The sequence below is a fragment of the Panthera leo genome, chromosome A3 (genome assembly GCF_018350215.1).
Source record: "Panthera leo isolate Ple1 chromosome A3, P.leo_Ple1_pat1.1, whole genome shotgun sequence".
NCBI classification, from domain to species: Eukaryota; Metazoa; Chordata; class Mammalia; order Carnivora; family Felidae; genus Panthera; species Panthera leo.
Genome location: NC_056681.1, coordinates 15,986,097 through 16,014,048, shown reverse-complemented (window position 1 = coordinate 16,014,048; position 27,952 = coordinate 15,986,097). Strand labels below are relative to the sequence as shown.

The 27,952-nt window shown below is 55.3% G+C and overlaps 1 protein-coding gene across 5 annotated transcripts; it reads right to left on the bottom strand.

Annotated features, from left to right (window-relative positions):
* Positions 1-2: 2 nt before the first annotated feature.
* Positions 3-27,928, bottom strand: ADA (adenosine deaminase). Of its 5 annotated transcripts, none has more exons than XM_042930879.1 (12): positions 27,804-27,928; positions 15,975-16,036; positions 10,168-10,290; positions 6,611-6,754; positions 5,723-5,838; positions 4,654-4,781; positions 3,863-3,934; positions 3,681-3,782; positions 3,363-3,427; positions 1,517-1,646; positions 776-878; positions 3-299 (listed from the first exon to the last, which is right to left on the bottom strand). In XM_042930879.1, exons 1-12 carry the CDS (start codon positions 27,834-27,836, stop codon positions 286-288), a joined length of 1,092 nt encoding a protein of 363 aa, XP_042786813.1. In that variant the 5' UTR covers positions 27,837-27,928; the 3' UTR covers positions 3-285. The 5 variants fall into 5 exon arrangements, with proteins under 5 accessions (XP_042786813.1, XP_042786814.1, XP_042786817.1 ...); XM_042930880.1 differs by lacking the exon at positions 27,804-27,928 and adding an exon at positions 26,937-26,991; XM_042930883.1 differs by lacking the exon at positions 15,975-16,036 and having other exon boundaries at positions 27,804-27,886.
* Positions 27,929-27,952: the final 24 nt, after the last annotated feature.

Sequence of the window (27,952 nt, the reverse complement as noted above, 5' to 3'; positions counted from 1 at the left end):
CACTAGTCATTAGCTTCTTTATTGAGCACCAGATTTTCAGCATGAGTCCCCATAGGAAGGTTTCAGATTCAACCAGACTCTGGTCCACAGTCCGAGGAGAGATACAGCGTGCTGAAGTTTTCACGTGTACAGAAACAGGCACCACAGGCTTCAAGAGCAGCAGTAGCTGACTATGGGAACCCTGGTCTTCCTTGAAGGAGTAAAGGTAGGAGTGTCATTCCAGGCCCCAGAGTCAGGGAGGCTCCATCCACAGGGTGAGGGCTTGGAGAGGTGGCCGTGATGTCTTCAGAGACGCTGCCCTGCTTGCCAGGTCAGAGACACAGAAAGGTTAGGCACCTTCTAGTACCCAGGATGTAAGAAAATCCCAGAATATCAGAGCCAGAGAGGAACCCTTGCTGCAGATGGGGAGACTGAGGCTTAGAACAAGAGAATGCTTTGCCAAGATCGCACAGTAAGAAAGCAGAACAGAGCTAGGACCTAGGCCCAGCTCCCCTGCCCTTCACTTCAGGTGGCCATGGTGACAACCCAAGTTGCCAAGACCTCTGGGACTACACTTCAGAAACTCTCCCCTGAGACCAGCCTCAGGGCAGCATTACACAGAAGGTAAGCTGATCCAGTGAGAGGCGCCGTCACCTAAAACCACGTGGCCAGGGAGTCCCCACACTCTCTTGGCACTGCCCAGGAGGGGAAGGGGGTGCTTCTTGCAGGAAATCCCACAGAAAGCCAGGCTCAGCCAAGGCAGGTCGGCAGCCCAGAAGATCAGCCAGGAACATACCTGCAGCAGCCAAAGATGGCATCCCATAGGCTTTATAGAGCAGATCAAGAAGCTTCCTCTTCTCATCTTCCGGGAGGAAACTGGACTTTGCCGCATTGATGTTCTAGAAGGACCAAAATGGTGGATAATATGACACCAGAGAGCATGGAAGGAAGCCCTGGGCAATCTAGTGATGGGCCACCCTCTTCAGTGAACACGGGCAATCGATTAAGCTCAGAGCGGAGAAGGACGTGTCCCAGGTCGCATGGCAGCAAGTGCCAGAGCAGAGACCATGAGGTTCCGTGTTCTTGAAGTGGCATTACAGGACACAGTGATGTGAGGAGGAATTTGGAGAAATGTGAGACAGGGTGGGATACGTGTGGGGCCAGAGAGATACTCCTGCCGGGACGGATTTGGGGTGTCACAACCTCTAAAATCAAGGGCTCAGCCTGGGATCTATGAATGGCCTGAAATGTGTGCAGAATTCTAGCTGAGCACACCTTTCTGGAGAGAGAGTGGACAGTTTTTATCAGATTCTTTACAGGCACTCAATCCAGGCAAAGGCTAAAAAACCTGGTACTAGGTCAACACACCAGCCTGAGGTCGTATCCATAGAGGGCACCTACCTCTAGGTCTGGCTTGGCCTGGCCCGTTGAGGCAAAGTCACTCATCTCCAGAGGTTCCGGGCCCTGGCCAAGACCTGCAGGCCTCACACACCCCCAGGGCCAAGAGTCAAGGCCACCAGGCCTCACGCCCACTCACCAGCCTCTTGAACTCCTCTTCAGTAAAGCCCATGTTCTGTTTGGTCATTTGGTAATCGGTTTCCAGGGTGGACTTCAAGATGAGAGGGTCATCCGTGTTGAGTGAGTAGTTAGCCTGGTCACGTTTGAGCCTGGATACAGGGGTGAGGGGGTGAGGGGGAGAGGGAAGAGCCTCCTTTTACTCTGCGGTGAACAGTCACTGCACGTTGGCTTTCACCCTCCCTTGAGCCTTGCAGCACCTTTAGACCTGGAAGAGCTGCTCGCTGTACAAAGGAAGAAAATTCAGGGAGCTCAGACAACTTGTGTAATGCCACGTAACTAGCAACTCAAGACAGACCCATCTGACCAGCCCAGAGCTGGGCGAAGACAGAAGAGGAACAGGTAGAATGGCAGATCATAGGACACCAGAGAGCATGGAAGGAAGCCCTGGGCAATCTAGTGATGGGCCACCCTCTTCAGTGAACACGGGCAATCGACTAAGCTCAGAGCGGAGAAGGACGTGTCCCAGGTCGCATGGCAGCAAGTGCCAGAGCAGAGACCATGAGGTTCCGTGTTCTTGAAGTGGCATTACAGGACACAGTGATGTGAGGAGGAATTTGGAGAAATGTGAGACAGGGTGGGATACGTGTGGGGCCAGAGAGATACTCCTGCCGGGACGGATTTGGGGTGTCACAACCTCTAAAATCAAGGGCTCAGCCTGGGATCTATGAACGGCCTGGAAAGCGGGGAGGCCCAGCAAGCAGCACCCTCTGGAGCCTTCGTCTTCACAGCCCGCACTCTGAGGGAGCTGTCTGGACTCCACCCTGTTCACCCTCGATCCTACTGGCATCAACTCTTCAACCAGCCCTGCGTGGAAAGGGTTCCTGGCACAATCCCAGATCACCGTCTCTGTAAACCCAGGCCTTTCCTGGCTCTTACCTCACTTGACTTGTGTAGCACAATTGTACACTGTTGACTGGTCTTAAAACCCTTTTGATTTCTTGGAGAGCACACTTTTGGCTCGCCTCGTACCAGACTGTCCCTTAAACGTCACTATCCTGCGTTCTCTCCTAGGCCCTCTTGCTCCCCCATCTCCTGAGGCTGTCACTTCTCCATGAACCTTTCTCCAGCCCACAGGCTGTGTGCCTCCAAGAACCTGCACTCGGACGCTCAGCAGGTACCACACGCTCCACCACCCTGAAGCGGACCTCAGGACCCCCTTGTAATCCGATCACAGCCCGAGCTCCTTCCCTTCTTAAGCTTGGCAGACAGACCAGTGCAGGCCTGACCACGGTCGCCCCAAGTTCTTGTCGCCTTCTCCTGTGTCAGGGAAAGGTGGCTTTGCCCTCCTGAGGCCTGATGCCACCACCCCCGGGGCTCAGTCACAGGACAGCTGGAAGAAGGGCCAAGGTGTCTGGTTAGGTGGTGGGTTAGAAGCAGGCTGGGATGGGCCAGACCCCTCCCCCCCCCACCATGGGAAAGCTTCAAGATGGTGCTTGGGGGAACACCCGGAGGTGCCAGGACTGCGCGAGCTGGAAAGACTCCTCTTCCTGATGCCTAGGAGGCCGAATCTGGAGTGTGGAAGCACCCGTCCCACCTCAAGGCCAGCGGAACATTGCGCTGTGGCCACAGGAGTGAGGGGGCCCCCGGTCCAGTATTCGGGAGCGGGGCTTCCTCGGCATGTTATAGCACACCCGCGGTTTGGGCTCCTCGTCCGTAAGGTGAGGACAGCAGCACCTGCTCCCCAAGGCCTCAGAGAGATTTCCTATCAAGAGGCCCCGCGTGGGCCAGCACCCAGCCCCTGCACTTCCCTCCCACCCTTCACTTTGCTGTACAAAACCGAATGGGCCCCAGGGCCTGGGCCTCACCGAACCACCGGGTGCTCCGTGTCCGACTTCCAGGCACCTGTGAGGTAGCTGGACCAGGGGCAGACCTGGAAGAGCAGGTAGATAGCTGGCACGCGTGCCCCCAGGCCACACTGTTCCCAGACCCCAGGCTGAGACACCCCAGGGTGTCACCCCTGCTCTGACACCATTCTCCGCACAGCCACGCTGGCCTCCCAGCTGCTGAGTCCTGTGAGCTCCATCGTGGCAGCTTTGATGCCCACTGCCCGGTCCTGCCACACTGGCCCGGCCCCAGAGGCCCCTGGCCTTCCGCCTCGGTCCCCTCACTCCCCGGCCACTCACCTCGAAATGCAGGTTTTCGCGGCGCAGCCGGGTGTAAAGGGCCTCGTCATCCAGCGTGTGGTAGCCGTGTCCCACCCTCTCTGTCTTCAGCGTGTCCACGGCCTGCAGAGAAGCAAGTGGAGCCTAGTACCAGGTGGGCAGGAAGCGGGGAGAAGGGCCCCACGCCAGCCCCGCCTCCTCACCTGTCTCACCACCTCCGCGGAGCCCACCTCCCCTGCATGGACAGTGCGGTGAATGCCGCTCCTCACGGCCTCCTGGAAAGGCAAGAGCCGGTCACGGGCGGACTGGGGGGCCCCAGCGGCCCGACCTTCACCGCACTCTGGGTCTGAGTTTTGGCAGCCTTGAACTACGCCCAGTCAGCTGGCCTGCTTCAAGATGGGGAAGTCGGGGGTTTTGTTTGTGTCATCGTAATCTAAGTGGCAGCTGCCCTTTATTAGACAGTTATGATGTGTCTGTCACCGTATGAAATGGTTTGTATATGTTACCTAACATCCACAAGTATTATGATACCTGTTTTACAAGGAGAGAAACAGACCCAGGAAAGTAACAGGATGATGATCGAACAGGTGGGGAGCCGAGCTCTGAATCTTGGAGGGGAGACTCCAGAGCCCCTTCTCTAAAGCCCCCGCTGCATCCACGGGAAGTGCATCGTCAGGCTTCGAGATGTCTGCTCTAACTCTGTCATGCCAACAGATGTGACGGAAGCCCAGAGAAGGGGCAGCCTCACCCAGGTTCACATAGCAAGGTACAGACAGAAAGAAACAGGCTCACACATAGTACTCCCAACACCAAGGGGGAGTCTTCTGTTTATACCAAATTCCCAATGTCTAGCACCCCCAAGACCCAACTAAGCTGCACTAGGGGACCGCGGAGGCCTCACGCACCCCAGTCCGTGTGACCTCTCCCTCCTGGGTGGAAGCCAGCTCCTGGTGCTCACCCGGCGTTGCCCTCCCCACCTTCCTGCGGGACCCACCTCGTAGGCCTTCACGTGTCCCGGGAAGAGGCTGCTCCCTTGGATGGTCTCGTCTCCAGCCAGGTCAATGGCCACCACAGTCTGATGCTGGTACTTCTTACACAGCTCCACCACCTCCAGGGACCAGTCTGTGGGCAAGATGCCCACCGGGTCTCTGATGGCATCACCGAGGAGAGGCCCCCCACCCCCCCCGCTCACTGTACCCCAACCTGAGCCCAGCGGCAAGGCGGGGGACCCACGTTGGGTCTTCAGATCCCGCTGGCCATGGCCTAAGCACGTGGCCTTTGGCCAACCCCTCCATCCAGGGCCTCGCTTTCCTCTCCTCTGAGAGGACTCCGGCTGCCACCGCATCGGCCCCTGGCCAGGCCCTGTGTGGAAAGTGCCGAGGGCGGGGCCTGGCTTGGTCGACAACAAATGGCTGTGTCTCACCTGACCCCACCTCTGCCCTCGAGGGGGCGGGGTGAGCTAAGCCTCACTTGGCTCATGAGGAGATGGAGACCCCCCGGTTTAACACGGAAGCCCAGAACAGACCCCACACGAGCGCTACTGGACGTATTGCTAGCATACTCCGTCCTCTTAACCAATCAAGGCGTCATGAAGGGTTTAAAAACGGGTGAACGGTCACAGGCTTTGGCACCAGATGACCCTGTGTTCTCGCGTGGGCTTTCTGCCTTCCTGACTGAGGAGAGAGAGGCTCCCCCGCCCTTCAGTCTCCTCATCTATCAGAGGGGAAACAACGGCTGTCCTACCTCACAGGCTGCTACAAGGATCAGAGAAAATACGTGCAAGTCTCTGTACATGGAACCTGGCCTAGATTTTTTTTTTCTGTTGTTCAGGTTCCTTTGGATTTGTGCTGCCTGCAGGTCACGTGGCCGTCAGGCCTGATCTCCCTGGGGAGAAGCGTCTCTCGGCTGCCAGGAGTTCCGAGCCCGAAGCCCCAAGGTCCTGCTGAGGGGCTCAGCACCATGGTGCTGGGGGCAGGGGAAGCCCGGATGTGGCTCCAGGGCCAGGCTGGGGGATCGGCCGGTGTCAGAGGGGCGGCCCGGGGCAGGGCTGAGGGCGTACTCACTGGGCTGGTGGCGCATGCAGCACAGGATAGACCGCACCTTCACCCCAAAGTCTCTCTCTCCCTCCTGCAGGCCCTGGTTCACCACAGCCACCACCTCGTCGGGGGTGAGATCCCCTCTGTGGGGGGAGAAGAGTAGGGATGGGGCAGAGGCAAAGGTCTAAAGGACACAGCCCCGGGACTGGGATGTGGGGGGGCATTGAGGGGAGAGAGAGAGAAGAGTCTTCTGAAGCGGCTTCAGCCCCCATGAACCCACCGCCTCTGGGGAGAAAGACATGGCCCCCAGCCCTGGCACACCCCACTTCCGGCTTGCTGGGGCACTTCCAGACTGGAAGGTGTGTGGGGCGGGGGTGAGGGGTGCTGGTCAGACACAACCCTTCCTGTGGATGCCGGGCACTGATAAGCCCGCCTGCTCAGATTCCCACTAGTCCGCATGTATCAGAGTTGTAGCTAGAAGGGGGCAGTGGGGTTGGGCAATGCCACTTAGAGAACCCTGGGGTCTCGGCAGAGGGGCAGGAATGGGCCACACTCACTTCAATCACAGGGTTAGAACAGGACACCTAGAAGTCACTGAATGAGGGGGTTAATGTTTCTAGACTGTGGGTCTGTGTCCGGGACAAAGGAGGCAAGACACAGACGCCCACTTTTTCCAAAGGTAGATAAGTAAGTAAATAAGTAAATAAATCAGCCAGCAGGCCAGCCAGCCAGCCCAGATGAGGGCTGGGAATGTCTCTTGTGACAGAGTTAAGGACAGGACCTTAACTTTCTGAGGGCATGGACAGGACCAGGGGGCGTAACGTTAGGTCAGGGGCTCCTACCAGCCTGCCCCCGAGTCTCAGGTTGACCCATCCCACCATAGCCTGGGACCGGCCCCTCCAGGTGGTCACTCACTCTGCCTGGTCCCAGGGGATCGGCTCCACTTTAGAGTTGGCCAGCAGGTGCGGGCTGTAACGCACCTCCACATACACCACGCCCTCCTTGGCCTTCATCTCGACAAACTCATAGGCGATCCTTTTGATGGCCTCCCGGGAGCCCCTGGGAAGGGAAGAGAAGGGTTGGGAACAATAATCTGATTTTTAAAACGGGCAAAGGACCTGAATAAACATTTCTCAAAAGACATACAAATGGCCCGGTTTTATGAAAAGGTGTTCAGCATCACTATCAGGGAAATGCAAATCAAAACCACAACCTCACACCTCACACCTTGTTAGGATGGCCACGATCAAAGAGACAAGTGATGGTGAGGGTGTGGAGAAGAGGGGCCCCTGTGCACTGCTGGCAGGAACGCAAATTTTTGCAGCCACCGTGGAAAACCGTGTGGAGGTTCCTTGAGAAATTAAGACTAAGCTGTCATATGATCTGGCAATCCCCTTCTGGATATTTGTCCAAAGGAAATGAAGTCAGGATCTCACCGAGGTATCTGCACTGCCATGTTTACTGCAGCATTATTTATGACAGTGAAGACATTGTTATAACCTCAAGGTCCACTGACAGATGAATGGATAAATCTCTCTCCCTCTCTCTCTCTCTCTCTCACACACACACACACACACACACACACACTGAAACAGCATTCAGCCTTAAGGAAATTCTGCCATTTGCAACATGGATGAAGCCGGAGGACATTATGCTAAGTGAAATAAGCCAGACGCAGAGAGACAAACACTGCATGATCTCATATGTGGAATCTAAAACAGTCCAACTCGTAAAAGCAGAAATTACCACAGTAGTTGCCAGGGGCAGGTTGAGCAGGGAAAGGGGAGATTGGGAGATGTTGGGCAAAAGGTACAAAATTTCAGTTCCACAAGATGAGTAAGTTCTGGAGACCTAATGTACAGCATGGTGACCATAGGTAACCATACTGTATCACATACTGGAGATTTGCTAGAAGGGTAGAGCTTAAGTGTTCCCATCTCACACACACACACACACACACACACACACACACACACACACACACACACACAAAGGCAAGAAAAAAGAAAAAGGGAGGCACCTGGGTGGCTCAGTCGGTTAAGCATTTGATTTCGGCTTAGGTCGTGATCCCACGGTTCATGGGTTCAAGCCCCATGTCAGGCTCTGTGCTGACAGCTCAGAGCCTGCTTTAGATTCTCTCTCTCTCTCTGTCTCTCTCTCTCTCTCTCTCTTGCTGTCCTTCCTCTACTCACGCTCTCTCTCTCTCAAATCAACATTAAAAAAATATTTTTTTAAAAAAGCAAAAGGTAACTATCCACAGTGATGGATATGTTAACTTAGCTTGCCTGCAATGATCGTTTCACAATGGATATACACATCAAAACACCTTAAAGGCACATAATTTCTATTTATCAATTATACCCCAATAAAACTAAGGCGAGAGAGAATGGACAAATCCAGACGGTACCCTGGGGTCGGGGAGAAACTCGCGACTCAGACTTGAATCCCGGCTCCCACACTTACCTGTTGCGGGACTCTTGTGAGTCAGCCTGCCGCTCATGTCAAACGTGATCGTGAGGACAAACACGTTAAACATCATAAAACTCACCCAGGCCAGTGCTTAGAGCAGAACAGACAGATGCTTGAAGTGGTTTTGTTGGTAGCGGAGTGCTGGCTCTAGAAGCAAGGCACATTTAACCTGCCAGGGCCATTCTAAGTACTCAAGTGACAATGAACTGTGCCTAGCTGGAAGTTTCCACCATGAAGAGTGAAAACAGAAAATGGTTACTAGAATGTGTGAGGGAAGTGTCTTGGGGAAGTTGGCCAACTCCCAGGAAAAGGGGACCATGCCTTTGCGGATGAGGTGGGGGACAGCTGCTGCCTTCCCTGTGGGGCAGGGGCAGAGCCTGGGTCTGGGACCTCAGACCTGCCGCAGGGGAGCTGGCCTCCCAGGAAGAGGGTGCCAGATTGCCCCCACGCCCCACAGCTGTGGAACGCATTCATTCCCCACTGTGACCAGCACGGTCCTAGGCCCAGGGGATACAGCAAACAAGGTGGACAAAATCCCTGTCCCTGCAGTGCCTACAGTTGAGCATGGCAGGCAAGTAAATAAGCAAAACGTAAAATCTACAGTAGGGGGCGCCTGGGTGGCTCAGTCGGTTAAGCATCTGACTCTGACTCTTGATATCCGCTCATCTCATGGTCGGCTCCGGGCTGAGTGTGGAGCCTGCTTGGGATTCTCTCTCCACCGCCCCCCCCCCCGCCCCTCCCCTGCTCATGCTCTTCCTCTCTCTCTCAAAATAAATAAAACTTAAAAAAAAAAATTAAAAAATAAAACCTACAGTAGGTCAGATGGTGAATCTAGCCAACGGCCTCCATCTGCCTCAATACCTTCTTCACTGGCCCTCCAACAACCCATAATGGGCACGTGCTCTAAACCTTTCCTTAGGTCCAGCCCTCTGGACGACATCACACCTTATCTATCCCAAAGCTTGGGCCATACTTCCTCCTCTAGGCAGCTTTCCCTGACTGCCTCCAGCCCGTTTGCTTCTTCCCCTTCCAGAGCTCCGGAAGCAGAGACTGCAAAGGCTTGACTCTCACCGGCCCTGGGAAACTCTGCCTTGTGCCAGGAAGCTCAAGATGGCATCAGGGGAAGAATCTGGGCTTCACCCCTTGCAGCTGTGTGGTCCTGGCCATGCTCCTATACTTCCTGAGCCTTCATTTCTCCTCTGCGAACGAGGAGCATGTCCACCTGGCAGGACTGTTGCCAACCACAAAGAGTACAGTTCTGGGAGCTGCACACTTATTCTTCTAGATCAAAGAGACTCTGCTATTAAAAGATGGAAGGAATGAAAGGTAACATGAAAACACCAGTGCCTTGGGCGCCTGGGTGGCTCAGTCAGTTAAGCGTCTGACTTCGGCTCAGGTCATGATCTCACGGTCCGTGAGTTTGAGCCCCGCGTTGGGCTCTGTGCTGACAGCTCAGAGCCTGGAGCCTGTTTCGGATCCTGTGTCTCCTTCTCTCTGCCCCTCCCCCGCTCGTGCTCTGTCTCTCTCTCTCTCTCTCTCTCTCTCTCAAAACTAAGTAAACATTAAAAAACAAAAACACCAGTGCCTGGCTGTCCATGAAGGTATCTTCATCGTAACAGAGGACAGTGCTGTGTCCGTTCCAAACTCCAGTCCTAGGAGGTAGATGGGATCACGAGCCCCACTGTCTAGATAAGCGAACAGAGGCCCAGAGAGGGTACATTTTCCCCATGTCACAGTTATCTGGTGACAGGATCAGACACTAGGATCTGAGCTCCTGACCTCACCCCCGGTCACTTTTCCATAGAAGTTGAAGAAAAACATCAGTGCATTATACCCACGTTCCAGAAGGAAAAAAACTCAAGGCCCAAAGGTAGGGAGAGATTCACACAAATGCACACACAAGGATGAGAAACAGAACTGGGGTTTCACCCCACAGGTGGAGGCACAGGCCACAGGGAATGGGAGTCACCCAGAGCCTGGGGCGGGGGTGGGGGGTGACTCACGCGATGACAGGCATGTAGTAGTCAAACTTGGCCAGGAAATCTGGGAGGCTGGTGGGCTTGTCCATGCTGATGATGTCCTGCAGCTCCTCTGCGGTGTCAGCGGGGAGGGCAATCCCCCTCTTCCTGGGAACAGAACCGTGAGGGCAGCGGGGCCGCTCCTGAGCGGGACCCAACCAACCCCTCAGAGGAGCCAGAACATGAAACCCGGGGATCTCTCCACCCAACTCCTCCCGTTAAACAGATGGGAAAACTGAGGCCTGGGGCGTTTAGAACCCAGACTGCAATCCTTCCAGCAGCTCCTGTCCCCAAGGCTGTGACCAGCCAGGGAGTCGTAAGAGGGGATAACCGGAGTTAAAGTCTGTACACACACACACACACGCACATCCCTGGTGCCTGGGACCCGAGAAGCTGCCAGGGCAAGCCCACAGTTTCCTCCTCAGCCCCAGGAGTCGGGAGAGCCAGCTGGGCTTATGCCAGGTCAGGGGTTATCGGGGCACTAACTGCAGCAACACAAGGCCCGGGGCAGGCGCCAGACCTGCCCCCTCCGTCCTCCATCTGGCCGGCACATCAGAGAGGCCCGTCCTGCGCACTGAGCTGGGAGTGTCTGGTGGAGGCTCATGGGAAGGCATGGGGGGCCGGCCACCCACCTCGGAGCGGTCTCCCCTCTCTGCCCGCAGACCCCGTGTGGGGCTCGCCCAGAATAGCCCTTCTGGACCGGAGCCTCCTCTCAGCCGCGGGCGGTGGGGTGCGCAGGTGGGCTGGGCTCCTCTGCTCCGACTCCCGGGTCCCCCTGGGCCTCAGTTGCCCCACTTTTAAGAACACCAGACACGCTTCTACCATGAAGGGACAAAACAGGAGACCAAAGGGGCTCTGAGGAAACAACACAGAGAACAGAAGAAAACCTGAAACCCTGACAACGAAGAGCCTCAGGGACAGGTGAAGAGGTCACGTCCCTGAAACACAGCATCCTTTTCAGGAAGGGGACAACCAGAGGGTAAGGGCTCCCAGAAACCTAAAAGAATATGGCGCCAATCATCGTAAGGATATAATAAAATGAATGGAAAATAAAGCGGCGAAACGCCTCTAGCAAGTACCACAAGAGACGACAAAGAGGAGCAAACAGTTAATCAGGTGACTAGATCAGGCTGGAGCACCCGGTTATCCGCAAAGCAAGAACAAAAGAAGGAAGGAAGGAAGGAAGGAAGGAATCGCCAGAGAAACCGAAGTTTGAATAGTTGTTTACATTCTTTACTGACTTCGGTCACTAAAATACTACGATGCTTCCCCACTTAAATCCCTAAGGCCCCGACGTAGGCTCTCCTCTCCTCCCGGCGGCCCAGGAGTGACCCCCAGTCTGCAGCCAGCCCCCACCCCCCTGCCTCCCCCCAGCCCCGTGTCCCCACAGGACACCGTGGGGGAGATGGCATCCCTGGTGTGGTCCCGGCACAGAGGGCAGCGTGGGCCCCCTGATCCTTCCGTTGCCGGGCAGCCTGCCCCAAGGCCACCCTCAGAAGGTCATCCCCAGGGACCGAGTCCCCCGCCCCCGAGCCAGGACCATTTAAGTGCTGTGTTTGGGAGCTGGTGGTGGCAGCAGAGGAAGGCTTTGGCGCTCACGTGGTCAGATGCAGTGGCCACGCTTGCATAGGCCCTGCTGGACCTGCTCTGTGCGGCTCCCCTAGCGGTCTTCCTCCAGCCCCCATGACCACCGCTTCCTGGCGGGGCTCTTCCTCCTGACATGCTTTCAGACTGTCCCTTTTACACACCTGTCTGGATGGACTCCTCCCCTTTCAAGATTTTCACCTGAAAATCCAGAAATCTCTGCCTCTACACATCACCACTTGAGGGCCTAGGGCGGGCCAGGCACTGGATGGGACAGCAGTGACCAAGATAGACCACCTACCTCCTGCCACCTCTCCCCTCCCTGCCCCATGCTCCACACCCCCAAATACAGCCCCTCCAGCCCCCCAGCTGCCCAACCCACGGTGGGGGGCCTCCCCTGGGACTCCATCTGCTTTGCCCACCAGCAGCCAGTCCCCAAGTCCCACTTATTTTCCTTCCTAAATGTCTGTCCCATTAGTGCCCCCCTCTCCAGACTCTCTCCTCATCAGCCACCAAGAGATCTTTTGACAGAGTGGTCAGAGGCGGCCGGTTAGAGGAGGGGACAGTTATGCAGAATTAAAAATTTTTTTAACGTTTATTTTTGAGAAAGAGAGGGAGACAGAGTATGAATGGGGGAGGGGCAGAGAGAGAGAGAGAGAGAGAGAGAGGCAGACACAGGATCGGAAGCAGGCTCCAGGCTCTGAACTGTCAGCACAGAGCCCGACACGGGGCTCGAACTTAACGAACCGCAAGATCACGAAGTCAGACACTTAACCGACTGAGCCACCCAGGCGCCCCTTAAGCAGAACTAGAAAAGAGACAGAGGGAACAAGAGGGGCTCCAGGCAGAAGCCAGGAGGGAAGGTGAGGCATAGGGAGGCTGGAGCTCAGAGTGGGGTCAGTGGTAGGTGACGAGCCAGAGGGCAGGCGGAGCCCAATGGGGCTAAGTTAGGGCCTTACCCCCAAAGCACCAGCAAATCACTGAAGGATTTCAAGCAGGGAAGCGGCATGAAGAGGTTTCAGTGCTCCTTCTGGCCGCCGTGCGGGTAACAGATCCAAGAGCTACTGTTGCAGTCCCAGCAGGAAACAAACAGGGGACACTCTTCAGGATCTCACACGCGACTGGGCCTGCAGAAGCTGCTTAGACCAAGCTGTAAAGCTCCAGTCTGGGACCCAACGCTGAGGCAAGAAGGAGTTCCCGTTAGGGCCCCGGGTCCTCCTGCCACCACAGCCACTCAGCAGCAAAGGCTCCACCCGGGACCAAGCTTGGTCCTCAGATGGTCCCTACACCCCAGTCAGTCCTGCCTTGGCCAGTCCTCTTCCAGCCGTGGTGGGTGATGCGGCCACAGGGAGCCTGGCCAGAGGGCCCGTTGAGGAAGAGGAGCTCAGGATTTGGAGGTCAAAGTCCATCCCCCTGCCGTAGGTGCCAAATCACCCAGGGTAGGAGCTGTCCCATCCGGGGACCTCCACATCCTTGTCAGTAAAACAGACAGTCCTTTCTTTGCAGGGAACAGAGAAGCAATGAGGCTATTTACGTGTCCAGCGTAAGACAGCAAGTTCCAAAGCCTGACGGACTGGGTTCCTTAAAGCCTGTGTGACCCTGGGAGAGTTACTCAACCTCTCTGTTTATTAAGTCTGGCAGGTTTGAGAAACATCCAGTGTGGACTAAGTAGCAGAAGAGGTCAGAGAGGCCACACAAGCTTTGCAGGTCTGTAAGGGCCGTGGGTGGACTTCGGCTTTGCCCCTAAGCAAGCTGGGAGTGTGGGAGGGCTTGAGCAGGGGAGGGGGGCTGGTCAGACTCTGCTTTAAGGCAGTTGCTTCGGCTACAGTACTGTGGGGACAGGAGACGGGGGAGGCCAGAGCGGCCACCCGGAGACCAGTCAGGAGGCCACTGCCACAGGCCAGGCGGGGATGCTGGTGGCTCAGGCCAGGGCGGCGAAGGGAGGAGAGCGAGCCCACGTTCAGAATGCGCTTTGGCAAAACGGCCGACAGGGTCACGAGGAGATCGAGAAGGAGGTGGGAGAAGCACCCGAGAGGACAGAATCATGGGAGCAGAGGGAAGCAGCGGGCACGAACGTGGTCAACGGAGGCCCAAATCACAGAGGCAGAAGAGGCGCCACTGGATTTGGTGACAGGGAGGGAGGGAGGGTCTTCCTTCTTTCCTTCCTCAGCCCACCACACCCAGGAAGTCCTCCAGTGTGTTTATGGGCATCCACAGCTGCGTCTGACCGACTCCCTGGTCCCCCGCCTGCTGGCCTCGAGCTCAAGCTCCAGCTGGCACCGGTGACACCCCTTCCCCGGGGCCCACAAAGCCCCTCCCCTGCTCCTGATGCCAAGGCGACGTGGGAACAGCAAATCCGACCAGCATCCCCACAGGGGCGGTTCCCCTCCCTCCTCTCTCTACCCCGTCCCGGACTCAGGCCTCCTTGCTCCACCACCACGTGCCCTCTGACTCCTTGAACTAGCACCTGCCAGGAGATCCCATCCCGGTGCCAGTAACCCGCCTTAATGGCCTCATTAGGGGCCGTGGGGGAACGGCCAGCCCTCCTCCGCACAGGCAAAGGACAGGCCGAGATAAGCCAAGCAGCTTCACCCCACTCAGCCGGAGCCACGACTTATAATTAATAACACCATCATTAAGTGCCCTTTATGGACACGGTGCTTAACCCTGAGCTAAGGGTTTTCTGGGCACGGCTTCCCCTAAGCCTCCCGCTGGCAGGAGTTAATGTTCAGCGTGTGGACTCGGGGCCACACCCATGCTTACTAGACAAGTCCCCTCACCTGCCAGGGCTCGGTGTCCTCCTCCACAAAATGGGGACAACAGTGGTACCTCCTCACAAGCTGTCGTGAGGATGGAGTACGTCAGCCCCGGTGCAGCGCTCCTATGGCGCTCAGCACAAGGTCAATGACGTAGGGGAGTCAAAAACTACATCAGTAGCAACTCCCTAGGGCAGAGTGAGGTCTGTGTAAGTAGGACAAGGCGGAGAAGTGTGTTCCCGCCAGACCTCTGTCCCCAGCTCTCAGAGGTGGAAGAGATGCTCCAGAGAGTTGGGGGACAGACTCCCCAACATCGCTAGTTCTCTGGAACGGTGGCATCTGGAGAGGCCAGGGGACTCTGGTTTACGGAGCAGAGTGTTCACACGTGGGTCTGAGCTGAACTGCTCCAGGCAACGAGAGAGGCGGAGTCCTCCCAGCTCCACAGGGAAGGAGTGCCCAGCAAACAGGTGAAGAGCACAGTCCCCGGAAGGAGGGGTGGGTGGCAGAAGGGGCCCCCATCTCCCAGGTCAGTTCTGGAAAGAGGCCAAGGTTGCAGCAAGGAAATGGTGTGCTCACATTTGCATCCGGACCCACTGGCCTCTAAAGTCCCTGCTGTTAAGTGTTAGACCCAAGAGAAGGGCCACCATGAGCCCTTGAGGTGGGGAGGGAGGGCCGGGTGTCCCTCACTGGGGGGGCACTAGGGACCCTTCAACCCACCCACGTGACTGCGAGCCGAGGCAGGAGGCACATTCTCATTTGGAAGATGAAGAATGGCCCCCAGAGGAGGGGCCTCCTGTCCACATCCCCCAGCAGGCTATGACCAGGGTCACATAGGGAAAGCCTTGGGGATCAGATGACCCTGGGTCAATTTTAGACTCTGTTTATGGTTATGTGGCCTCAGGCTACTGCCTTCACTTCTCTGAGCCCCTGGCTCTCCTCAGTGACATGGGGATAGCAACACCCTCCCTCCTCCAAGTGTGGAAGGATTAAATTCACTGACTCAAGGAGAGGGCTCAGCCTCGCGGCCCAGCACGAGGAGATGCTCAGCAAATGGTCCCAGCATCCTGTGTGGGTGCATCACCTGCCATAGACCCTACGGATTCAAAACACAGTGACCGGTTCCGTCCTGGGGACTGCCTCCTCGTGTGTGTGTGCGCACGTGTGTGTGCACCTGTCTGCGTGTGAGGCAGGGCAAGCTCTTCCTGGCTCACCTGGCAGCAGGAAGAAAGAGAAGCACAGAAAGCAGAAGACTTGGGCTGTGGGTCTCCCGCCCAGAGCTGAGGGGCCTTCGTTTGTCCACAGACCACCTTGTTCCGGCCGGGGGGCCAGCTTGATTCCATGGAGATATAGGAAGGAACAACCCTGGAATTCTCCAGAGTCCTCTGGGTTGAACTGTGGGCCCCCAAATATCCCCAAATGTTGGGGAGGAAGGTCTCTTATCCAAGGACTTACTTGCCATAGTATAAGATGGTTTCAGGCTTGATGGCCCCATCCAGGTGGATATGCAGCTCCACCTACAAGGGGGTAGAGAGAGGAAACAAGGGGGGAGGGGAACAGACACCCATGAATGCCTGAAGTACCTTCCAGAGGGTTTGCGTTAACAACGACCATGATACCATTAGTCCCATCAACTGGACACTTACAACATATGCCCCACTAAACTCTTTACACACACCACCTTGTTTAATCCTCGTCTGTGGGGCGGGTTTAATGGTCATCTCTAGCTCTTTAACAGTTAAGACCACAGACAGGTTCAACCACAGCTGAGGTTCAAGGAGGTTAAATAACTTGCCCAAGGCCACACAGCAAGCCATAGAGGGAGGAACCCAGCCTAGTGCTTTGGTTCTCAACCACAGCTGGTAAATGGCAGAACCAGAATCGTAACCCAAGTTCAATCCCAGAGCCGGTGCTCTTAAACACGAGGCCAACCACGGTACCATAGGAGCTATGGAGCCCCAGCCACTGCCCCCACCCAGGCAGTGTCTGCTCTCCACCAACTCACTCAACAAAATCCAGTATTCCTGGACCTGTGAATATCCACAGTGGATTTCAAAACGCAGGCCCCATCTTCAAAAGCAAAAGCAGATGTCACTTAAGCACAATTATCAGGAATCAATATTAGGTGACACAAGATCCTTCCAGTATTCCAGAAAGGGTACCAGATACTTGGCCATCTTGGTGATCTTTCTCTACACACACACACACAACCCCACAAATGTTCGACACACAAAGCCAGGAGTTTAAGGACATAGGCTTTGGAGACCGCCCATCAGACTGGACTCCCAGATCTGCCCCTTTGCTGGCTGTGTGACCTCATCTAAGACTCTTGATCTCTCAGAACCAGTTTCTCAGCTACAAAACAGGGTATTTCTGCCTCCCTCTCCACGAACAACTCTAAGGATTTAAAACAAAAAACAAACAAACAAAAAAAACAGACAGTGTTGGATGCTTGGGTGGCTCAGTCAAGTGTTCAACTTTGGCTCAGGTCATGATCTCACACTTCGTGAGTTCAAGACCACCCCCCCTCCCCCATCAGGCTCTGTGCTGACAGCTCAGAGCCTGGAGCCTGCTTTGGTTTCTGTGTCTCCCTCCCTCTCTGTCCCTCCCCCGCTAGCACTCTGTCTCTGTCTGTGTGTGTGTCTCTCTCTCTCAAAAATAAACATTAAAAAAACAAAAAAAAGACAGTGTAGGTGGATGTGTATGGCCCACAGGAAGCAGACACCGCTCTCGGCCAGGGCATCTTCCAGAAGCTGTTAAGATGAGCATACCAGGGGGCACCTACGTGGCTCAGTCCGTTAAGTGTTGGACTTCAGCTCAGGTCATGATCTCATACTCTGTGAGTTCGAGCCCCGCATCAGGCTCTGTGCTGACACTCGGAGCCTGGAGCCTGCTTCAGATTCTGTGTCTCCCTCTCTCTCTCCCCTCCCCTACTTGCGCTTTGTCTCTCTCTGTCAAAAATCAATAAATGTTAAAAAAAAAAAAAAAAAAAAAAAGATGAGCATACCAGGTACTCAGAGACAGCAGGAAAGTGACTTTTCCTGGGCCAGGGGGAGATCTAGAGAACTCCAGGTTGGGCCCTTCTCTGGAACTTGGGGACCTGGACACAAAAGTAGCTGCCTTGGCTGGGGAGGAAGCCACCGGCTCCCGGGAATCCCAGGAACACCCACCTGAGCCGCTTCCTGTAGAGGAAACCCAGCCCCGGGCCTCAGAGGCACAGAGCTGCCAAGCCCTCCTCCCAGAATTTGGTCCGAGTAATCAGATCTTTCCAGAAGTCATCCAGCCTGCAAAGGAGCCAGTGGCACTCACCCCCAGGCTCAGAGGAGTTGTTGGTTCCCTGACAAAATAAGTTCAATGCCCACTTAGCTAACCGTTCATTGCATTCTCAAAAAACAGAAAAACGGTCAGCATTGGGAACACTGAAGCTTCCAGCCCAGGGAACTGCCAAGCAGTAGTGTGACCCTAGACAGGGGCCCTCCTCTCCCTGAGCCTGTGAGGTATTTTATCCTTAACCCTCACGTGGCTGTGCTGAGGATCCCGCCAGAGAGGCAGGGTCCTTTGTGGTCAGATCTGGAATCCAGGCTCCTCCACTCCCTCTCTGGCGGCCTGGACAAAGTTACTTCACTTCCAGTGTCCTGGCGTCCTCGTCTGTCCAATAGGGCGGTTAACATGCCTCTCTCCTGGGGCTTCGTGAGGCTTAACGACATTCACACATGTAGTGCGCTAGGCCAGCACGTAACAGATGCTGAAACGCTGCCAGTGAAGAGTCCTGCATTCACCAAACTGCTGAGGCCCTGCTGGGTGCTAGGAATGGAGAGCAAAGCTAAAGGGACAGAGTCCCGCTCCCGTGATGCTTACAGTCCAGCAAGAGAAGTGGAAGTAAATGTCACAGTGACAAATGTACACTCACAAGCCAAGACAAGTCCTTGAGAGGCATAAACAGTCCTACAAAAGAGATAATAAACAAAAGACCTTACCCAGCTAGAAGGCCAACAATGGCTTCCTGGAGAAAGCAGAGCTTGAGTCAAGATCCAAAAGATAGAGAGGAACCAATGAGGCAAAGGCAGGGTGAGGAGGAAAACAGGAAGAGCATTCTAGGCAGGGGGGACAGCACAGGCAAAGGCAATAGGAAAACATGTGGTGCGGAGAAGAACTAAAACACAGCTCCAAGAAGAGAGGGGTGGTGGGGCTGGAGGGGCTGCAGGACCACCCAGGCCATAGGGAGTCAAGTTTTAACTTGAGAGCACAGAGAAGTTATGACAGGGTTTGAAGCCAGCTAGAGGGGGAAGATACTCAGAGCAAAACCAGCTGGAGGCTATGAAGGTCAAGTTTATGAGAGATGATGGTGCCTCGAACCAGGGTGGCAAAGAGGACATGGAAAAGCAGGGGGACAGAAAAAGGGGTCAAGGATGATGCCTCGGGTTAGGCCTTGGTGGGTATGGGTAGCGATTCCCACGCTCTGGGCACAGCCCAGGAAGAAACCCCAGCGCTCAGAGGGAAGGTAGGGCAGGGGTAAGAGGAGAGAGACATGGTCAGTTTGATCTTCGTTAAGCTAGGATACCTTTGAGCCCTCCACATGTAAAAGGACAGAACCAGGAAGGAAAGTTCCGGAGTGCTTTGAGATGGAGGCCGGCAATGCAAGTAGGAATATGGATGATGAGGCCGTGGCCTTGAATGACCTCACCAGGGAGAAGGTGTGAAGAAAGGGGCCAGAGAGGAAGCCTCCACGAGCACCAGCACCCAATGGCTTTACACGGGAGGTTGAACCTGGAGAAGAGCTGTCAGAGAGGCAGAAGAGAAACCAGGAGTGTGGTGTCAGGAAGGCAAGGGACAATCAGATTTTTTTTTAAATTTTCAGTATTTTCGAGAGAGACAGAGAGACAGAGTGTGAGCAGGGGAGGAGCAGAGAGAGAGGGAGACGCAGAATCCCAAACAGGCTCCAGGCTCCAAGCTGTCAGCACAGAGCCCGATGTGGGGCTTGAACCCACGAACCGTGAGATCATGACCTGAGCTGAAGTCGGACACTTAACCGACTGAACTACCCAGGCGCCCCTAGGGACAATCAGATTTTAAGGAGGAGGGGCGCCTGGGTGGCTCAGTCAGTCGAAAGTCTCTTGATCTCGGCTCAGGTTATGATCTCACAGTTCGTGGGTTCGAGCCCCAAGTAGGGCTTCACGCTGAGGGTGCAGAGCCTGCTTGGGATTCTCTTTCTTCTCTCTCAAAATGAACAAAACAAAAAAGATTTTGAGGAGGAGTGGCCCAGCAGGTCATCAGAATGGTAACCGCCCAAATATGGCTAGATCTGAATCCTGAGAGATACAGATTTCCTCACCTGGCAAAACAGGTGGTTTAAAGTTCTGAGGAGTTTATCCCGGATTATCTAGATAATGCAATTACCCATCTCCTTATGAGGGAAGCAGGGTTTTAAGAAAAACTCCTAGCAGTGTGACCACTGAGGCAGATGGGAGCTGAGTGGTCACAAGCCAAGGACAGCCTAGAGCCACCGGAAGCTGCCAACAGATGCGCCTCTCAGAGGGTGTGTGACCCTACTGACACCTTGGTGTTGGCCTTCTGACCTCCAGAACAGGGAGAGAATGTCTATTGTTTAAAAAAAGGTGTTTTTTTTTTAATGTTTATTCATTTTTGAGAGAGAGAGAGAGAGAGAGAGAGAGAGAGAGAGAGAGGGAGGAGTGGAGAAAGGGCAGAGAGAGAGGGAGACACAGAATCCAAAGCAGCTCCAGGCTCTGAGCGGTCAGCACAGAACCCGACAGGGGGCTTGAACCCATGAACCGTGAAATCACGACCTGAGCCAAAGTTGGCTGCTTAACCAATTGAGCCACCCAGGTGCCCCGAAAATTTCTATTGTTTGAAATTCCCATTACTGTGTGTGGTTATTTGTTACACAGCAGCTACAGGAAACTGACACAGTGAGGTCCTGCCAGACATCAAGCAATAGGAGAACAGAAACATGTCCCTTGGGCTAAGGCCACAGGGGACGGGGCCCTGGAGGGGAGGTTCTCGGCCCTGGGTGCCCATTAGGAGCACCTGGGAAGCTTTGGGACGTCACCCACACCCAGGCCCAACCTGGTCCGTGAAGTCACATCCTTGGGCCTGCACATGGGATCATCGTTAGATTTAAATACACATAGCCAACACTGAGAAGCACTATCCTACAGAAATATCCCAGAGGCCTGAGGGGGACAGAATCCACGCTGGAATAGGGGAAGAAACAAGTAGAGGTTTAAAAAAAAAAAAAAAAAGGAGAAAGTTTGGATTCTTCTTTCCAGAATTTTACTCCTGAAGGAGAAGAAAAGGCTGGAGAAAGGACTAGAGGGAGAGGTGGGTCCAGAGAATGGTCTGTAGAGTGGGAGTGACTGGGGCAGGCTTAAACGCTGATGGGGAAGACGATTTGCACGAGGCTATGAGGCTACGGAGAAGGCCCGAGGGCTCCCCCTGAGAAGGGACAAATGGAAGAGCTGGACAGGGCAAAGGAGGAGGGAGAGGGAAGGGCTCCAGGCAGAGGAGCCCCGGGTGCAAACATCTGGATCAGGCAGCAGGGAGGGAACTGGCCTGATACAGAGAACGATATAGTGGGGAGAGGAGGCGGCCGTAGAAAGGGGGTGGAGGGCAGGGACAGGTCACAGTTAAGGCCGGATCCACGGAAGGGTTTGGGATAGGAGGTCACCTCTAAAAGTGCCTTCTGGCTGCCGTGTGGAAAGGAGGTGAGGGGGAAGCCAGAACAGAAGCCAGAGCTGCCCAGGAGTCAGGACTAGAGATAAGCACCCGCAGGAGACACCTGCTGCGGCACGGACCGGACTGGGAGTGCCCCACGCGCACGCACGGGCTAACCGGGACAGAAGTGCAGGGAGGGAGGAGGAAAGAGGCAGGAGGCAAGAGCACCCCTGGGGACAGGGAAAGCAGGGCCTGCTGCCCCGCTGTGTCCTACAGGTCCCACCGCTCCTGGGGCTTCCCGGAAAGCTGCCTTGACTCCTGTCAGGGGAGAAGCAGAGGCAGGAACCCCCTTCCTCAGGCAGCCCAAGCTCCTCAGGCAGGCCTCTTATGGAGCTTTCTGGAGATGAGCCACTACCCACGAAGATGTCAGCATGCCCCAGAGGATAATGGGGTGCAAGCTCCAAGACTGGGGTGGGGACCCTGCTCTCTTGTCCCCATTCAGGAAAAAGGAACAGCAGGAACAGCAGGAACCAGGAACAGCTTCTAACTTACTGAGTATCTACGACGTACTGGACCATCCACACACATTAAATGATTTCATCCTTAACGACAGCAAGGCAGGAACCTCACTACCATTTTACAGAGGTGGAAACTGAAAGTTCAAAAAATATCCAGGGACACAAAGGCAGGCAGTGATAGAGTCAGGATTTGAACCCAGGTCTGAGTCACACTAGACCGAGACACTAGACTGAGTCTTACTAGACTTTCCCTGCAGGCCTGGCCTCAGGGAGTTTACCATAAGTGATTCAGTAAGTGATTCAGCAATAGCAATAACCAGCTGCCTACTATTATTAGGTCCTTTATCTCAGTTAATCCTGACCCCCAGGCAAGGTACACCTTACAGAGGTATACACATCAGCCCGGTGCCACAGAGGCCAGATGGGCTTGCTGAGCTCCAGGGAACTCTGTGACCTGCCCGACATTGCCCAGGCTGATAGCAGCAGAGCTGGGTTAGAACCCAAGTCTGTCTCCAAGCGCACGTCCCGCCCACAGGCCAGACCATCGCCCCGGAGCGTGCACCGGACCTGTGCCCGGCCACCTGACCTCTCTGCAAGGGAGTCCCTCCCCCACTCCCCTGCACTTGCTCCCCAGGAGGCCGACTCACAAGCAGCATCTGAAAAACACGCACGCACGAAATCCAGAGAGGAGCAGGAAGCATCCTCAGTTACCAAAACTTAAAGCTCCCCCCAGGTGCTGGGCACAGTGGGGGCATGAGCAGACGTGCCAAGTCTGGCTCTCAGGGGACGCCAGCCAGCCAGGTGGAGGCCAGGGAGGTGCATTCACTCACCGAGGTGTCCGTGGCAGAGCCAGGACAAGGACATAGGTCCATGGACTCCTGGGCCAGGCACTCCCAGATCGGACTCTGGCTCCTAACTGGCAGGCAGTGTGCCTTCAAAGCACACCCAAGTTGAACCGGGTGCCCCCAAACACAATATTCGGTTTTGTTTTCATCCTGCTGACTTTTGAAATTTACTTAACACGTCTGTCTCCCTATTAGTTCCCTGAAAGTGTGGACTCTGTGTCGTTATGCTGGATCTTCAGTGTTTAGGACAGTGCCCAGCACAGCAAAAAGCGCTCAGCACATGTCGAGTGACCAAGTGACTGTTTCCTCCGCTCTCTGTTCTAGGTCAGCAGCACTGTGTCCTCTCCCTGAAACAAGGGAGGGGCCGACCTACCCCCTTGGGCTGGGAGAGGGCAGCGTAGACAGGACTCCTTGACCAGCCCCCAGAACCTGGATGAGCCACAGGTGCCCACAGCCAGCCGGACACCCTCTCCCTCCCTAGCCCCGGTCTTGGCAACGAGCCGGTGCCCACAGGCCACCATGGCCTCTCAGCTGACTTTTGGGGGAAAACCAGGAGGCAGAGCGGCCCCTGGGCTGACGAGCTGTTTCAGCCACACTTCCTCTAGAAAGTCCTCTGTGCTCAGCCACATCTGAGCTCATGCAGCTCAGAGGCGTGGACCTGAAGGGGCCGAGCAGTCTCCTTGTGCCACCTGCTTCCTGGGGGCCTGATGGAGCAGAGCAGAGCGTTCAGTAGCTGCCGTGAGCTTCCCCAGTTTCAGAGATGGGAGGGCGTGTCTTCAGCCAGGGGCACATCCTGTGGAGCAACAGCCTAGGAGCTCGGCACAGCTATTCCCCACTTCATAGGTGGGGAGACAGACCCAGATTAAGGAACCAGCCCTCAGCCACAGACGGCTGAGTGCCCCGGAAGCTGTTTGAGTCAAAGCCAGAGGCTGTAACAGCCACAGGGCGCTCCCTTCATCCTGCAGATCAGAGCTGAGTCAATACTGGTAAAATCTAAACAGAATGGTTGAGAACCCGGACAAGGATAACGAACAGGAGCGGCCGGCATTGGGTGCCCCACTCTGAGCCAGGCCTGCATTAGGTTTTATGTAGGCTCATACACATCTCATTCCCACTGTACAGAGAGGAAAGCTCACTCCTCTGCTTCCATGGTCACAAGGACACCAAGCTTGTTTCTTCCCTCACCTTGCTGCTCTGGGGCCTCAGAACCTTAAGGGGTGAGGGTGAGCCTGCCCCCCAACACTCTGGGTACAGATAGGCTTGGACCTCACTTTGGACCCCCTGGCCGCCTCTTCTCCCCTGTCCGAAGCCAGGCTACAGTGCTATCCTTCCCCGCCCCAGGGGGGCACCTTCCTAGGACAACTGGGTAGGTCGACAAGTCCTTCCCAGGTCACAGGGCCCCTTCCCACCCAGGTCAAGCCAACCCCAAGATTAGACGTAGAATCAGAACTGCGGCCAGCCTCCCCCACCTCACTGTGTGACCACATTTACCCTCTCTGGTCCTGCCCTCCTCTGTCAAACAAAAGGCTTCCCTGAAATCTAATCTCATTCATTCCCTTCTCTCCCAAGGACCATCTGAGTTATAATGGTCAGGTGGGCTCTTTGAGGGGCTTTTTAAACACAGGTGGCTCTAGTAACCAAAAAGTACTGAAAGCCCAAATAAGTGCTAACAACGGGCTTTGTGGCAGGAAGTCCAAAAGATGAGAAGGACTCTGAAGGTGGAGGGGGCCTCCCAGAGGGCACCGGGGCTCCCACGGCAGTCCTGGGTGGGGGAGGGAAAACACACTTAAGGGCCTGCTGCTTGCCAGCCGGGGACTTCACAAGTGCCACTCAGCACAATTTCCCCAAGATCCCACGACTTTGATTTGAACCAACCCATTTTACAGAGAAGAAAGCAGAGGTCCAGAGAAATGTCCACCAGAGCTCTTGTAGCTGCTGAACAGTGAGGCAGGGATCCACCCTCAGTCCATCTGAAGCCCAAGGTTACTCTGATTCTAAGTGCCTTCCCGGCAAAGTGGTAAGGGCAAATTTGCAAGGCAGCTGGCCTTGCAAATTTTAGGCAGTTTTAGGTAGAACTGGGTTCAAGTTTAGCTCTGCTTTCTGGCTGTGTGACTTTGCATAAAGTTCCTTCCCCTCTCTGTGCCATTTCTTCAGATGTCAATGAAGAAGACCTACCTTAAAGGGCTACTGTGAGCATTGGATGAACATAGGCAAAGCAGTTAGAACGGTGCCTGATACAGAGTAAACATGCAAATAGGAGAAAGAACAATTTTGTGGGCAGGGCGCCTGGCTGGCTCAGTAACGCAGGAGACTTCTGATCTCAGAGTTGTGAGTTCAAGCCCCACATTGGGCATAGAGCTTACTTTTTTTTTAAGTTTATTTATTTTTTTGACAGAGGATCCCAAGCAGGCTCCACACTGTCAGTGCAGAGCTCAACGCAAACCCGTGAGATCAAGACCTGAGCTGAAACCAAGAGTCCGATGCTTAACCAACTGAGCCACCCAGACATCCCTGGCATAGAGCTTACTTAAAAGAAAATGATGTGGGAGATTTAGCCCCAGTTCTCTGCATCGGGGAGGGACAGTGTAGAAAGTGTGCTCCGGGCCTGGGCCAACTCGCTTGCCTGTCTACAGCTTTCAGGTACTCCTTTTGTGTAGCCTTGGGCAAGTCACTTCCCCTCCCCACGCCTCAGTTTCTTCATCCGTAACGTAAAGGCAGATGAAGATATCTACCTCGTCCAGTTGTCCAGAGAACGCTGCGATGTAAATCACCAAAAGCACCCGGCAGCCGCTGTTATTACAAAAATAGGCAGGTGACCAGCATTGTCACCTGTTCTTTGGCATGGATGCCAAAGAACTCCTGAGCACCACAGGATTTTCCAGCCTTGCCTCGTGTAGAAGGAGACTGGTAAGGGCCACCACTCCACCTTCCCTATACCTCCCCCAGTGCCCAACAGGTACTCAGGAAGTATTTGTGAGATTAACACTATCAGACCAGGTAGGCGACCAGATAAGGCCTTGCCCCTCAAACCGAGGTTGGTCCGTGGTCTAGCCGTGTTATTAGCATCACCTGAGAGCTTGGAAGGGACCCTCCCAAGTTCCACCCCAAACCCACCAGTTCAGCGTCTGAATGTTAACGAGGCACTCAGGTGATTCGAGTTAACATTTTAAGTTTGGAAAGCACACCCTTGCTCTGCCTTCTTAAAGCTGGCCGGGGCCCTGGGCCTCACCCGGTGGTAGGCATAAGAAGCCAACCAGCCCAGCAAAGACTCCTGTCCCAGACAGGCCTACACCTGGGCCCTGGCACCTCTACCTCAGAGGCGTCTCCAAAGGCAATATCAGGAAAGCTGGATGGGGCATGGGATATTTGAAGCCAGCCCCCCACTCTGGGCTCAAACCCCAGCTTGGCTACCTCCGTGCCGTGGATCTTAGGCCTTGTTAATCTTCCCTCTATTCATCTGTGTAATGGGATGATACCAGCTGTCTCATGGAATCACTGAGAGAATCAAATGAATTAATAAAGGTAATGTGTTGAGAACGGTAGCCGGCACAGAGCCCTAACAACTCAATTAGCTCCAGCTACTAATTCTAGTTCTCACGATTATCTGTTCCCCCCACAGGGAGGCGGGGAGCTGGCTCCAGCGGCAGTGGCTGAGACAGGCTCCTTCTTGCTTCTCCCGCCAGCGCAGGCACATTCCCTCCTTGCGATATAAAATCCAATCACATCTTCACCTACATAGAGGAGGACGCTCTACCTTCCCTCCCAAGCACCCCCTTTTAACTCTGTACCGCCCCCCACCACCACCACACCACCCACAAGCAGGTGGGGCCCATTTCCCAGGTGTGGAAACTGAGGCCCAGAGAGGGGAAGTAACCCACCAGCTGGAATCAGAGAGGATTGGGTGAGGCCAAAAAATGGTAACAATGACCTCTCCCTCACAGGGCTGTTACAAGTATTGCAGGGACAGATGTGGAGCACACAGCACGTTCTGCAGAAGTGTTACCTATCCTCTCCATAGCTCCAATGTCGCTTCCAGTCAGGGGGCTTTGTCTACTGCCTTAGGATTCATAACAAGGTAAGGTGGTTCCCCCGCCCAAGGGCAGAGGGAATCCAAAAGCATTTTAAAAAGAAAAGGGGGAAAAAAAAAAAGCCCTCACAAGGAAACAGGCACCGAAGATGGGGGCACCCAGACAAGGTGCGGGGGAGGCGTGGGGTAGGGTTCCGCAGGAGCGCTCCCCAGCACTGACTTGTGGCAGAGTAGCGGAGCATTTACCCTGTGGTGGGGGCATCGGCAGTGAGGGGCAGGCCTTACCTCCTCCAGCTCTCACCCAGCTCTCTCTCGCGCTCTCTCACTCACACACGCACACACGTGGGATACTCACCAAGTCTTTTATGGTATCCGGCGTCATTCGCACCCATTTCTCAGAGAGGGAAGTGGAGTCTGATTACAGCTCACTCCTTCCTGTGACCCCTCCCCCCACCCCCAGCAGTCTCAAACCCTGCTAGCCCATTCACTCTGCTGGGCGGACTCCTGGACCCTTCCCCTCTGTGGACTGAATCTCAGTGCTCCAAAGCCCTGCCAAGTGGGCCTAGACCCTCCCTGACCCAGCCATTCCCAAGACGCCACAGCTGGTGGGAGGAGGGACCACGGAGTTATCCCTTGGGGCCAGTGGCTGTGGCTTGGCCTGGAATGAACCCAAGGCCTAAAGCCCACTCAGCCCCTCGTGGGGAGAGAGGGGCGCCCTGTTCCCCTCCCTCGGCTCTATGGCACGGTCCTTCCGACTGGCCTATCCATAAACCCGAGATCCTCAGCGCTCGCAAACCCATCACAGTGTCGGAGCATAAAGCTGTTTCCGCAGCACTTTAGGTGCCTATGGGTGTAGACACTGGGCCCCATTTTGCAGCTGAGGTTCGAGAGGTCAAGCCCCCTGCCTAGGTTCACACAGCTACCCGGTGCTGGCGGAGCCAACAAGGCCCATTTAACAGGTAGTGAAACTGAGACTCAGAGAAGACAAGTCAGGGGCAGAAGCAAAACTCGGAGGCCAGCCGGGGGCGCCTCGGGATTCAGGACACTCCCTGCCTCATTGTCTCTCGTTAAACTGCCCGGAGGCACCCCCGGGGCCTGAGCTGAGGGAAGAAAGCGGCTGGCTGCAGGGGCCCGGGTTTGCTCCCGGGGTGTGGACGCCCTTAAGCCCTCCAGCCAGACAAGGAGCCAGACCCCCCAGACCCCAAGGCCCCCCCGCGCTCACTTTGGGCTTGTCGAAGGCGGGCGTCTGGGTCATGGTGCCAAGCGTGCGCCCCAGCAATGCTCCCTCCGCCGGTAGGTGCTCACCCGGGGGACCTGTCCAGACCGCGGCCCGCCACGATCCTCTTAACGCGGCCCGGCCCCGCCCCCAAG

What these genes read in the sequence shown, in the direction of transcription:
- ADA (XM_042930879.1), bottom strand. Translation starts at nt 27,836, where the DNA reads ATGACCCAGACGCCCGCCTTCGACAAGCCCAAA. An exon ending in CCGCCTTCGACAAGCCCAAA is followed by an intron (nt 16,037 to 27,803) that starts GTGAGCGCGGGG and finishes ACCCCCTTGTAG; the next exon opens with GTGGAGCTGCATATCCACCT. An exon ending in AAGAGGAGTTCAAGAGGCTG is followed by an intron (nt 879 to 1,516) that starts GTGAGTGGGCGT and finishes TGGTCCTTCTAG; the next exon opens with AACATCAATGCGGCAAAGTC.